Source organism: Tetrao urogallus (genome assembly GCF_951394365.1).
Source record: "Tetrao urogallus genome assembly, chromosome: 1".
NCBI classification, from domain to species: Eukaryota; Metazoa; Chordata; class Aves; order Galliformes; family Phasianidae; genus Tetrao; species Tetrao urogallus.
Genome location: NC_136813.1, coordinates 1,661,001 through 1,674,174, shown reverse-complemented (window position 1 = coordinate 1,674,174; position 13,174 = coordinate 1,661,001). Strand labels below are relative to the sequence as shown.

At 44.9% G+C, this 13,174-nt stretch overlaps 1 protein-coding gene across 1 annotated transcript in view; it reads left to right on the top strand.

The window, feature by feature from the left end:
• The window catches only part of C2CD3 (C2 domain containing 3 centriole elongation regulator), a gene marked incomplete at both ends in the record, with an annotated part of 56,671 nt that overhangs the window by 9,507 nt on the left and 33,990 nt on the right, over positions 1 to 13,174 (top strand). The window contains 9 exons of the mRNA XM_079549361.1: positions 157 to 317; positions 1,449 to 1,664; positions 2,658 to 2,770; positions 4,363 to 4,481; positions 5,440 to 5,562; positions 9,385 to 9,846; positions 10,205 to 10,356; positions 11,806 to 12,049; positions 12,449 to 12,632. Coding sequence (XP_079405487.1) covers positions 157 to 317; positions 1,449 to 1,664; positions 2,658 to 2,770; positions 4,363 to 4,481; positions 5,440 to 5,562; positions 9,385 to 9,846; positions 10,205 to 10,356; positions 11,806 to 12,049; positions 12,449 to 12,632 — 1,774 coding nt within the window. The remainder of the gene's footprint in view (positions 1 to 156; positions 318 to 1,448; positions 1,665 to 2,657; positions 2,771 to 4,362; positions 4,482 to 5,439; positions 5,563 to 9,384; positions 9,847 to 10,204; positions 10,357 to 11,805; positions 12,050 to 12,448; positions 12,633 to 13,174) is intronic.

Here is a 13,174-nt window from a genome sequence, read left to right as displayed (position 1 = left end):
TTGAGTCTGTGAAGATTCCATTTCTGTAAACAGTTTGAATTACTTCACATTAAGCAATCTACAAGCTATGGTTTCTCTTCTTAGTTTATCATGGCCTCTATAAATCTTGATGGTGACAGCACACTTCTTACTTGATGTGCATTACCTCTGTTTCAGAAGTCGGATTCCAGTTTAAGCGATTTCCTCAGTGATGAAGATGTGAACCCTTCCAAAAAAGTAAGCAAAACAAAAACTGTGAAGAAAGCTGATGCTGTGAATGCACAGAAGGATTCCACTGCCTCAGATCAGGATCAGAAGGGGACAGAAATTAAACCCAGGTAAATAATTACATCAGCAACTCATTCAGTAGCATCTTCCTTATTGTAAGCAGCTCTTAGTGCTCTGTTGTGTGCTCTGTCACACAATTTACTGAGTATGTATCCACTTTACAGGGATGGAGCTCACATCAGCAGGGCCTGCTTCACTGCTCAGTGTTCTCTGCTATATCTGTGGGATGTAAATTTCTTCAGTTCTGACCTGCTCTAAACTACATTTTATTTTGGTTTTGTGTTTGTTTTTTTTGTTCCCCACATCAGAACCAATGAAGGCCCAGAATATTCAGTTATTTTTTTCTAATTCTTTGACTTTCCAGTAGTTCAGGTGAGGAACTGAGAAGATTTGAAATGATGTCTTTTTAATGCTGGGTGTATTACTCAGATTGCATATTATTACACATTTTCTTTAAGCAAGGAAATAAACATTCTATTTTACAAAGCCAGCAGTGTAAGGTTCTTTTTTTGCTAATTCACAGGCACACATATAAGAGATCCTCAATTCTAGCAGATAACCAAGAAATTACAGTAAGCAAGAGTGAATTAGAAGTTTCTCAGTTGTGTGTCCCTCAAAAATCTGGTCATCAGGATTTAGTATTCAATACCAGCAGTATTAAGGCTGGATTTTTTTTTCCTAATTCATCACTATTTCATTATTTATGATTTTTTTTCTTCCAAATACTTGTATTTTTTTACATAGAAGTAAAGTTTGTATTTCCAGAGGTACCAGCACAAAACCATGGACAAATCAAGTCTGAGAAAGAAGGCGCAAGTGAGATTTTAAATCAGTCTTCTGTTCCTCTGCAGCAGTGACAGAACCAGGCAGTTTCTTCTGCTCTATCTGGGTGTCACATGAAATAAACCTGTTCCTTCTGAAGGGTTCAACTGTGTAAGCATTTGTCAAAGCTCCAGCAGCATGGAACATGCTCATTTGTGGTGTTTGGCTTAAGAAGTACCCTAGATACCGTGTGTGGTATGATTCCTGTTCCAGAGACCACCAAATTAATTGTGAAATGTACGTTAAAAATGTGCATTTTCATGGACTGTGAGTTGTGTACAGATAATGTCCCACCCAGCTGCAGTTTTTACCTTCACACAGTTGTGTTAAGTGTTTGATTCTCAGTTTTATCTCTGCAGCTCCTCTTCTACCAGACAGTTTGCTCCTCCAGATGTTGACACAAAAGAAGCTCATGTCACAGCCTTAAGTGTTGACAGGTTGGCTTTGCTGGGGAGAATACACCTGGCCAGAGTCATCATTGAGAGCCTGAGAATCTCTCTTGAGAGCAACCAGACTACACCAAGAAAGAAAGGTTTAATGGGGAAGCCTCCGAGGCCTGCTTCAGTTAATAAGTGGTAAGGTGGATTGTTTCTCACTGAAGTGTTACCATAGAATCATAGAATTGCTGAGGTTGGAAAAGACCTTAAAGATCATCGAGTCCAACCACAACCCAGCCATCCCACCCTAACTGACAGCTCTCTGCTAAATCACATCCCTAAGCACCACATCCAAAGGGTTTTTAAACACATCCAGGGGTGGTGACTCAAACACCTCCCAGGGGAGCCCATTCCAGTGCTTAACAACCCTTTCTGTGAAGAAGTGTTTCCTGATATCCAACCTAAATCTCCCCTGGCACATCTTGAGGCCATCTCCCCTCATCCTGTCACCAGTGAGAAGAGACCAACCCTGCTCTGCTGCAATCATCTTTCAGGTATTGCAAGAGAGCAATAAGGTCTCCTCTCAGCCTTCTTTTCTTCAGACTAAACAGCCCCATTTCCTTTAGTTACTCCTTGTAAGGTATATTCTCCAAGCCCTTCACAAACCTTATTAGCCCTCATTAAAGGCTTGTTATCTGTGCCTTGGAAGTAGATTTTGCTGAGCTCTGTTGTACAGCCAGGCTTACCCAAGCTTTTCAGGCTTTTGAGGTCTTCCTGTTTCTCTGGTCATCCTGGCAAATTGCATGCTATAGATTTAGAGGTGTGAATAATCTGTCCTCGTTTGGTCTCACTTCAGGCTGGATTTTTTCCAGCATTTTGGGGCAGTGTGCTTTGTGCACGGCTGAACTCTGAAAGCAAAAGGTGTTTTATTAGAGCAGAACTTGAACCTTCTGAGCAAGGCATCTGATCTAGCAGGGCATATCCTTGTGCAGTACAGGGGGCTTGGACTAGATGACCTTTCAAGGTTCCCTCCAGCTCTAAGGATTCTGTGATTTACTCTTTTAAAACAGAGCAACTTGATAAATTGTGGATTTGAAGCTCGTCTGCTTTGTTTGGTTTTGCTGTGTGCGTTAGCGTCCACTTTGGTGGACTGTGATCACGAATTCATTGTGTGCTTTGTTCTGTGCACAGTACCTTCTTTGTGGAGTACAGCTTTCCTGTGGGAGCCTCCAAGAATGAGAAAGGCCAAGTCTCCTTAACGACAGAATTAACTCGAATAGCTTCAAGTAAAATCACAGACGGCGGTAAGATCATTGTTTGTCCCCTCTTCTGTTTGGTGTTGTCAACTGCTTCATCTCTTAGCAAATGTTTTCTCACCTATTTGTTTGCTGCCTGAAAAATGCTTCAATTTTATATTCCAATTAGTGGCACCTCTAGAGAGTTGGTGCACTGTGGGCAATGGAACTCTCCTCTCTGGGAAGAGGAAACCGTAAAACATAAAATCAGTATTCTTTCTGCAATATTCAAGATGAAGAAATGCTTCTAGAAATATCAGGCACTTCTATCTCAAATAAATAGCTGCCTTTTCCAGATGCTGGAACGTGCAAGAGCTCAGAGAGTCTCCTGGATCCGAGAGATCCTGGCAAGTTCTATGCTCAAATCAGCAGACCTTCATCTCTTTACTGAGAATTGCCACTTTTGGTGTCTCTGAGATCAATTTAGGTTATGTTTTTTGCCCTCAATGAGCAAGGAGTGGTGCATGGGTGAGATCTTCTATCCCTTGTCTTCCCAGAAACTGGAATTCAGGGTCATGTTCAGTTGACTTTCCCATTCATTGGCTTTGGCTCTTTCTGGGTCATATTTATGGTGTTCTCTTGGGAATTCTCCATCTGTGTAGAGACAGAGCATCTTCTGAACCTTGGCTCTTTGTAACACAAGGATAACACAGCCCCCCACGCTTTGCCTTGTGTCCTTAGACTGCAGTTCTCAGGAACTTAGAAAAATTGATGAGGTTGGAAATAACTTGAAGAAACCACGCAGTCAATCCACTGTGCAGTTGTCTTCCCTGAGAGCTGCTTATCTCATTTATTAAATTCCCAATAAGAGGGGTTCCTTAGCCTCCCTGGGCAAGCTGTGAAAGTGCTGACCTTCCTGTCAGTAAATTTTCCTTATGGCCCACCTGAATTTTTGTCATCACAGGGCTCTTTATTTTATCTATGGTGAGCAAGGGCAGCTTGCTACCTCAGCTCTGCTACTGTACTTGTTCTTTTCCAAACTGAACACCATGCAGTCTTTTCTTGCAGATGCTTTTCTCCTGAACCCGTTCTTGCAGCTCAGCTTTTGACCCTCTCCAAGACAAGAAAACATTGACATATCTGTAGCCTTTACATGCTATTATAGTATTAATTTTGTCATGCTGCACTCCTGCTGTTTTCTGGCCTTCGAAAATGAACAGCAGTTTACTTTTGGCTTGATGTTAACAAGTGAAGCAAAATTAGATGTTCATGTGTATATCAGAGGTGTGATTATCTCCACATGAAAGTCTATTAATATTCAATTAGTTCTGAATTTTTGTTGCTCCTGTGAGAGAAAAACCAAGTTAATTATTCACACGCTTGCGGCATGAATTAATAGGTAGAAATGTTGAGAGATTCTAGCAGCCCTTCCCTTTCAGCTGCCAGCCTTGCTTAATCTGCTTGTTCTGGCAGATGTGCAGATGTTCCCTGTGCATTTGTCCACCTTCCTCAACAGCCACTCCTTCCTCTCCTGCCTCCTGAATTTCCTGTGTCCCTATTTGCCCTGCACTCTGCAGAGACTGAAGATTTCTGTTTCTGAAGAAGTCTGAAAGGTAGCTCAGCTCCAGCTAAGAGCTCACAAGTCTCTGTCTTCCTTGCAGTGGTGAAATTCCAGCAGCGATTTGTGTTCCCTGTCCGTTTTGGTGGAACCATGATAGAGCACTGGTGGAGCTCTGACCTTGCTTTTAAAATCTACATGCGAAAAAGCACACAAAGAAAGGTATTAGTAGTTGTTTATGCTTTGTGTATTGAGAAGCAAAGAATGCCTTGGCAATTCGATTCCCTTCGAATGCTTACACACTCAGTAGTGTCTTCTCCAAGTCTTCTGCAATACTTCCTTCCCATTCCTGCCCTCTTAGCTAGCAGAGAAAAAACAAACTATTGTGGCTTGACTGAGCCACTTCTTAACAACCACTGCCAGACATTATGAAAGGAATTAACACTACCTGTGGATTCTGTAAGCTGAAGTAGTTGCTGTTCAATCTTGTCACCCAGCTAAATCATTTTCTGAGCTCAAGACTGGCAAGCAAAAAGAAACAAATTGTCCTTCCCTCGTCTTTAAAACTGAGCTCTTGCTGTTTAAGCATGCTGAATCAATTACAAGCATTTGTCTCCAGTGAGAGCAGAGCTTGTTTAGATACATAGAGTGAGGGAATATGGATGCAGGTGATATCATGACCAGGGTGAGGGGAATAATGGCACAACTTGTGCATTTAGAGGGAAAAAATCTTTACTTGGAGCGAGTGGATGGAAGGAGCTGTATCTGCATAATCATCTACAAGCACTGAAAGGCAGCTAGGGATATTTACTCAGCCTGTGTTTTGTTTTAAACAACGCCCTTCTGTTCAAAAAGGAGCTTTTCTTTTAATGGATTCATAAATTGTGTCTTCAAGAATGGAAATCTCTCCCAGTCATGGGGATTTGGGATGTTAATTTTTGTGTTTTCTAGCATCCTGAAGGTGCTAGAACCTGACTGTTATCCAAGTGCCACCTGAAACAGGAAGCAAGGGAAGCTTTCCTACATATCTCTGCTAGTGCAGCTGATGGTGTATGAGTGGGCAGGGTGAGTGGCTGACCATCATTTCCCAGCTCTTTCAGGAGGCTTTTTCTTGACAGCATGCCTGCAGCTATTTAACCTTCACAGAAATCTTACAAAATATGTTCTTGTTTACCCTCAGCCAGTGGCCATTGGCTCAGCAGTGCTTCAGCTGTGCAAGGTCATTCAGTCAGAACTCCTCACTTTCAGCTGTGAAATACCTGTAGAAAAAGAGGGAGATCAGATACAAGTTGGACCCCTGAAGGTATGTTTTTTTATTACATGGGCTTTGTGCTAAACCACCTGTTGTTACTTATTTTTGGCTGGATATTCTTTTTTTGTATATTTTCTCCTTTAATTTGTCAAGTCTCAGGTATGAAGGTACAAGAAAACAAAGCATGAAACTTCTTTTTTTTTTTTTTAATTTTTATTTTCCCTCAAGCTGTCACAGAAATATTTAGAACCTTCTTTAAGGATTTCACTGTGTGAGTTTCCTCTGCCTGCAGAATAAAACAGATGTCAGTAAGCTTTTGTGTGGAACATGTTCAGGGCTGGGAGCCTTGGTGTATGAGAGCAGGAAGGCAGCAGATCTGAGCTGGGCAAAAAAAAAACGGATGAGGTTTAACAAAAGCAAGTGTAGAGTCTTGCATCTGGGGAGGAATAATTCCATGCACCAGTACAGGTTGGGGGATGAGCTGCTGGAGAGGAGCTCTGCGGAAGGGGAGCTGGGTGTCCTGGTGGATGACAGGTCGGCCATGAGCCAGCAGTGTGCCCTTGTGGCCAAGAGGGCCAATGGCATCCTGGGGTGCATTGCACAGAGCGTGGCCAGCAGGTCGAGGGAGGTGATCCTCCCCCTCTGCTCTGCCCTGGTGAGGCCTCATCTGGAGCACGGCGTCCAGTTCTGGGCTCCCCAGCACAAAACAGACAGGGAGCTCTTGGGAAGAGTCCAGCGGAGGGCTACCAAGATGGTGAAGGGCCTGGAGCATCTCTGCTATGAGGAAAGGCTGAGTGAGCTGGGTCTGTTCAGCATGGAGAAAAGAAGGCTGAGAGGGGACCTGATCCAGGTCTGTCAGTATCTGAGGTGTGGGGGGCAGAATGGCGAGGATGGACTCTGTTCAGTGGGGAGTGGAGACAGGACGAGGGGAAACGGCCGGAAACTGCAGCATAGGAAGTTGTGCAGCAATGTGAGCAAGAACTTCTTTACAGTGAGGTGACGGAGCACTGGAACAGGCTGCCCAGGGAGGTGGTGGAGTCTCCTTCTCTGGAGATGTTCAAGACCTGCCTGGATGCCGACCTGTGCGACCTGCTGTAGGGAACCTGCTTTGGCAGGGGGTTGGACTCAATGATCTCTGGAGGTCCCTTCCAACCCCTACAATTCTGTGATTCTGTGATCTGTGTTCCTTGGTTTCACACATGATGTGATCTCAGATCTCTCCTGACAGAGATCTGATGTTCCTTCCATCGGGAGCAGATCGTGTCTTCAGGAGTTGCCTTCTTGAGCCAGAGATTCTATCAGCATGTTTGGCTTCTGATTGAGGAGTAACAGTTCTACACAGCACAATTGAGAGGTTTGCCAGTTCTGAAGATAAAAGAGCTCCCTAGGTTAAGAAGTGAAAGGTGAAGAGAATATTTAGACACTTTACGTTCAGAACTGAATTATTCCCAAAGGATGTGAGTGTGGATTGGTTCTGACACTTCAGGACTTGCCTGATGTTCTCTGTCATATGGACCTATGAAACTGAGTGGCTCTCTTGTAGAATCACAGAATAGCTTGGGATGGAAGAGATCTTAAAGATCATCTAGTTCCAATTCCCCTAACATTGGCAGAGACCCCATAGAATCCATTCAGTTGAGCTGTTAGTAGAGGAGCCACAGAAGAGAGCAAAACAGCACACTAAGGTTAGATATAGGGGAAGAAAAGTGGAAGGAGACACTGTAGGAAACCAGTGAAACAGAATTCAGTGCAATGACTTACGGAAGGGAACACTGACCTTTATTTTTAAGAAAACTGATTCTGGTCACTCCATCTGTTGGATTTTACTCAGTGTGATACCTACCTGTCAGCAGGATACGTGTCCAGCTACTCTGGCCAGACGTGGGGGATAAGGGCTGTCAGCTGCTGAATCCACATCACATTTCTTGGGTTATTGCTGACAGATGCTTTGAGCTCCTCATCACGTGCATTTTGCACCACTTAGCAGTAGGTACTATTTGGGATCCTGTGCCTCAGTACCTTCTCTCATTCCTCCTAATTCTTAGGCAAAATTCTTGAGTGATTGTTTTGCTTTCCTCAGCTGGGCATTTTATGGCTCAAGTCCTTTCTTCATCATACTGCCCTGTGTTCTGAATTCAATTTATTCTTACTCTTCTTGCTGTCTTATCCATGACAGTCCTTATAACCCACGTTCTGGTGTTTCTTTTGCCATTTCACACATGGTTTCATCCATACCTGTCTGACTGTTTGAAATCTTGACAACACGAAGAGGTAACTCAGATGTAGGACAGAGTGTTTATAAATTAATAATAATTACAATAATAAAGAAATAAAAATAGGAAAAGTGAAGACAAATGCAGCACAATTGAAAAGAAGAAATAGGAGCCCACAGTAGAAGTGGGTACAGACAAGGATTTAGGGACAGCTAAAGCCAACAGGGAATGTAAAGATGTAAGATAACATCGAGAAAGAAACACTTCTCCTTTGGCATAGCTCTCCTCAAGCAGTAGTTGTACAAGGTGAAGACAGTGACAGATACTTGCTCAAAGAGCTTTTCACCTTGGCTAAGCATACATAGGTTACTACTTGGTGCAGTTCATTTTGCAGTCACAGCTTGTGCCTAAAGGTAAGCACCCTGGGTGATAATCCAACACAGTTTTAAACAAAACAGGCAATGCATCATTCCCAAGTATTCTCCTGCAGAAGCTGGCAGCCCGAGGCTTGGATGGGTGCACTCTTGGCTGGGTATGGAGCTGGCTGGAGGGCCGGGCACAGAGAGTGGTGGTGAATGGAGTCAAATCCAGCTGGTGACCAGTTGTGAGCGGTGTTCCCCAGGGGTCGGTGCTGGGCCTGTCCTCTTCAATATCTTTATTGATGACCTCGATGAGGGCATCGAGTGCACCCTCAGTAAATTCGCAGATGACACCAAATTGGCTGGAAGCGTGGGTCTGCCTGGGGGTAGCGAAGCCCTACAGAGGGATCTGGACAGGCTGGAGAGCTGGGCTGAAGCCAATGGGATGAGGTTCAACAAGGCCAAATGCCGGGTCCTGCACTTGGGCTACAACAACCCCAGGCAACGCTGCAGGCTTGGGGCGATGTGGCTGGAGGACGGCGTAGAGGAAATGGACCTGGGGGTCCATCCATAGATGGATGCTGGGCTGAACATGAGCCCACTGTGTGCACGGGTGGCCAAGAAGGCCAATGGCAGCCTGGCCTGCATCAGAAACAGTGCTGCCAGCAGGAACAGAGAGGTGCTTGTTCCCCTATACTCAGCACTGGTGAGGCCGCACCTCGAGTGCTGTGTCCAGTTTTGGGCCCCTCACTGCAAGAAAGACATGGAGGCCCTGGAACGTGTTCAAAGGAGGGCAACAAAGCTGGTGAGGGGTCTGGAACACAGGGCTGATGAGGAGAGGCTGAAGGAGCTGGGAATGTTCAGCCTGGAGAAGAGGAGCTCAGGGGAGACCTCATTGCTCTCTATAACTTCCTGAAGGGAGGCTGCAGTGAGCTGGGGGTCGGCCTCTGCTCTCATGTCATCAGTGATAGGAGCAGAGGGAATGGCTTCAAGCTATGGCAGGGGAGATTCAGGCTGGACATGAGGAAGTATTACTTTTCAGAAAGGGTGGTCAGGCACTGGAATGGATGCCCAGGGAGGTGGTGGAGTCACCGAGCCTGGGGGTGTTCAAGGAAAGGCTGGATGTTGTGTTGAGGGACATGGTTTAGTGGGAGCTGTTGGGAATAGGTGAACGGTTGGACTGGATGATCTTTGAGGTCTTTTCCAACCTTGGTGATTCTATGATTCTAAGTTCACCTTGCTGTCTCTTGTCTTGATATGGAACACATCTTCCCATCCGCTCTTTGCTTTGTTCAATGCAGTTATCAGTAGAGCTTGCAGCTGACAACAAGGACTTCACCTGCACCACTGCCAGGTGTTCAGTGGCTGTGCAGCAGCAAATCCCACCTCATGCCATAAGAAGTCCTCGGATGGAACTTTGGGAGCCCAACAGGGACCGTGTGAATGCAGAAAGCTGCTTGAAATTAAGCAACAACGTGGACTCAGACAAGACAGGAGCAGCCTGCACAAATGTGCAGCCACCGTGGTCTGTTGCAACCCCTGTGGCCCGTAATCTGGTGACACGATTGCCTGCAGCTGAAGATGATGGGTTATTACTGCATGTGCTGCTGATGGTGCCAGATGGGAAGGATTTTGTTGCTGAAAACAGCGGACTCCACACTTCTTGTAATGTGTATTTGAACTGCAAGCTGCTCAACACGGAGGAGGCAACAAGATCTGCAGTCGTATGGGGTACAACGCAGCCTACCTTTAATTTTTCTCAGGCAAGTCCCCTCTTTTCTGTGTCAAACTGGTTGAAATGTGCTATTGCACACTGACAAACCTTTTGAAGGTTAGTTGTCCTTACCCACCTAGGGACTTCTCTGCCTGGCCCTGCCCATTGCACTTAAACTACTTCCAATATTGTTTGGCTGTATGGCACAGTATGAGATGCAGTTTCTCATTACCCTTTGTTTTTTCTCTCTCTCTTTTCTTTTTTTCCCAAAGAAAGTTGTGGTTTATGACTGGAAATTGACTGAAGAACACGGTTTTGTGCCATAACGTAGGGTCACTAGAATGCTCAGTGCTTAGCAAATAGCTTTCAGTGTGTTCTGTGTCCTGATCCCATATGAAACTCTGCAGGTGATGCCTTTTTCCCTCACTTCCAAACACTTGGAGCGACTGAAGAACAACATCATGGTTATTGAAGCATGGAACAAGGTGGGAAACCCTGGAAGTGACAGACTGCTGGGATTGGTGAAACTGCCTCTGCATCAGTTTTACATCTCATTCAAGTAAGTATCTTTGCTCCACATTTTCTTGGGTTGGGAGAAGTTGTAGTTGGTATTCAAAGATGGCATCTGATGAGTTGTGGGAGAGTCCTTAATAATAGTCAACAGCAATGGGCATTTTTGTCCTGCTCAAGCTTCATCTGGCACTTCACTGAGTGATACTGGAGTAAGTCACAGTGTCCTGGTACAGAAATACAAGTAGACAGAGAAATAAACACCATGCTGCATTGTGCTTGGATCCACAGGAACCATCCTGTGTGAGTAAAACTGAGAGATTGAAGTGAAGTGGTTCCATTGGTGATTTTCCAAGGTTGTGCCTGACTGAGTTTTGGTCTTAATTTTACTCTGCATAGCTCCCATTGCTAGGGATGTTGTCAGTTTGCACAGCACAAGGTAATGCTTGTGGTATCAAAAGCCCATCTACTTCAAATGCTAATTGTCATTTTATCTAATAGCTCCCTGCAGAGCTCTTTGTTCCTTTTGGTTTGCTGTTTTGGCTTCTTGTTCAGTCAAATACTTGCTTAAAATAATTCAAATTAATAAAAATATTGGACAGAAAAAACTCTCATGAAAAGGATTGGTTTCTTTTGTTATGGTCAAACTAATGATAGGAGGAAATCAGCTGGTGCTGGAACTGACTTGCTGCTACGTTGTCACTTATTAGTGTGCTGTTTGCTGGTGGCTGGTTTATTTCTTTTCATTAAGCCACTGGTTTGCTTGTGTATATCTTCACTGCACTATTAAAGACTTTGCTTTTTGGGGGGAGAGTCACTTTCCCTTCCTGTATTCCTGCCCAAGTCCATCAGTAAGGACAAATAACTGCTTCATAAAAAACGGTACGTAGTTACAGTAATGTTAACAGGAGCCTTGTTCCCATTCATCACCTCGCTCACAGATCTCCAGGCTGGTTTATCACCACGGGCACTTCATTTTTTTTAGAGCTGTACTTTCTTGCTGCTGAAAATAGCCTTTTCCAGTCAGCAGAACTCAGAGCTGGGCTTTATAAAGGCTGACGTGATTGAGCCAAATTTTGGAGAAATGGGGAGACAAATTGGTTTCTAACTGCACTGAATGTTCCATCTAAAATGAAATGCATGTGATGCAGCTCCTATTCATAGAATTGTATCACAGAATGACAGCATGGCCTGGGCTGCAAAGGAGCACAGCGCTCATCCAGCTCCAACCCTGCTGTGTGCAGGTCGCCAATCAGCAGCCCAGGCTGCCCAGAGCCACATCCAGCCTGGCCTTGAATGCCTGCAGGGATGGGGCATCCACAGCCTCCTTGGGCAACCTGTGCCAGTGCCTCACCACCCTCTGGCTCAAAAACTTCCTCCTCAGATCCAACCCAAACCTCCCCTGTCTCACTTTCAAACCATTCCCCCTATATTCCCATGTATTCACGTGGCTCATTCTCATTATAGGGCTTTGTTTTTTTCTTTTCATCTACTCTAGAGACCCAAGGGTTTCCCACCTGCTGCTTCAGGCTCACTATCCAGTGATTGCTGTGGACAGCTACATGCCTGTGATAGACGTCTTCACTGGCAGTAAAAGTGGATGCCTGAGGGTCATTCTGGCCATGGGCTCAGCTGATCAGATCGTGGCACTGCAAAGGCTGAAGAATGAAGAAGGAATGGAGCCTCCCATCACCCGGCGCCCTGCTCACTTCCTGGACCCCCCTCCTACAAAGCTGACAATGGTATTGTTCAATAAATTCCCATTCTTGCTGTTAGGGACAGATGGAAAGAATTTTATTTCTATATTTATTAACAGACCTGGTGATCCCTTAATCTCTTTGTAGGCAGTTTTGTTATAGATGATGGTGTTCTGTACAAAATGATGGTGTTGTACTCCTTTGTCTGCCTTCTCTCAGCAGTCTTGACATTATTCCCTTTCTTACTTTCCCATATATCCACTGCTTCTATTTATGTGACAAGTGTAGTAAAGGAAATATTACAGGAAATGTTAATTTTCACAGTACCCCAGTGGTTCTGAGCCCCTCATTTTGGGCTCATTAGAAGCTCTTGTTGCCAGTCTTCTTGCATGCTGTTTCCTATACAGACTGCCTTTCCATGTGCATTTTCTTCTGCTTTATTAGCAGTTGGAGAGAGAAGGGGAAGAACTGATGGAGCATGTCTTTGAGATTCATGTGGAGAGTGTGAAAGGACTCACTCCCCTGCAGTCCACAGTGTGGGGAGAGGCTGACTGCTACGTTCAGTACTATTTCCCAGTGCAAGAGGCTGGCTCTGGTGCATTGCCAGGAGCAGAACTGCACACGGATGGTAGGTTTGTTTTGTGATACCTGCTTGTTTAGAGCACTGCCCTAAGTTAAATATAAGTATAAGAAAAGGACCTTCCAGTCCTTGGGCCAGGTCAGTAACTTAAAAGCCTGCCTCAGCTGAGGTAGATGGCAAAGTGTGCAGCAAAAAAGATTCCTCTTTCTGAGTCTATTCACGCAGTGCATTTCTGTTGAAGAGCACAGAAGAGTTCACAGACTGACCTTGCAAACATGCAGGAACAAATTTGCAGGAAATATCCCTGCAGGCATTCAAGGCCAGGCTGGATGTGGCTCTGGGCAGCCTGGGCTGCTGCTTGGCGACCTGCACACAGCAGGGCTTGGAGCTGGATGAGCGCTGTGCTCCTTTGCAACCCAGGCCATTCTGTCATTCTGTGATTCTATGAAACACTAAGATTACACGGTTAACTTCACCAAAGGCTTTCTGTGCCTTTTGAGAAACCACCTGTTTTAAATCATTAGCAGAAGGAAGGAGTATTTTGAACCATTTCAAATGTAGAAAAGGACTTAGTCTTGACTTCATGTACT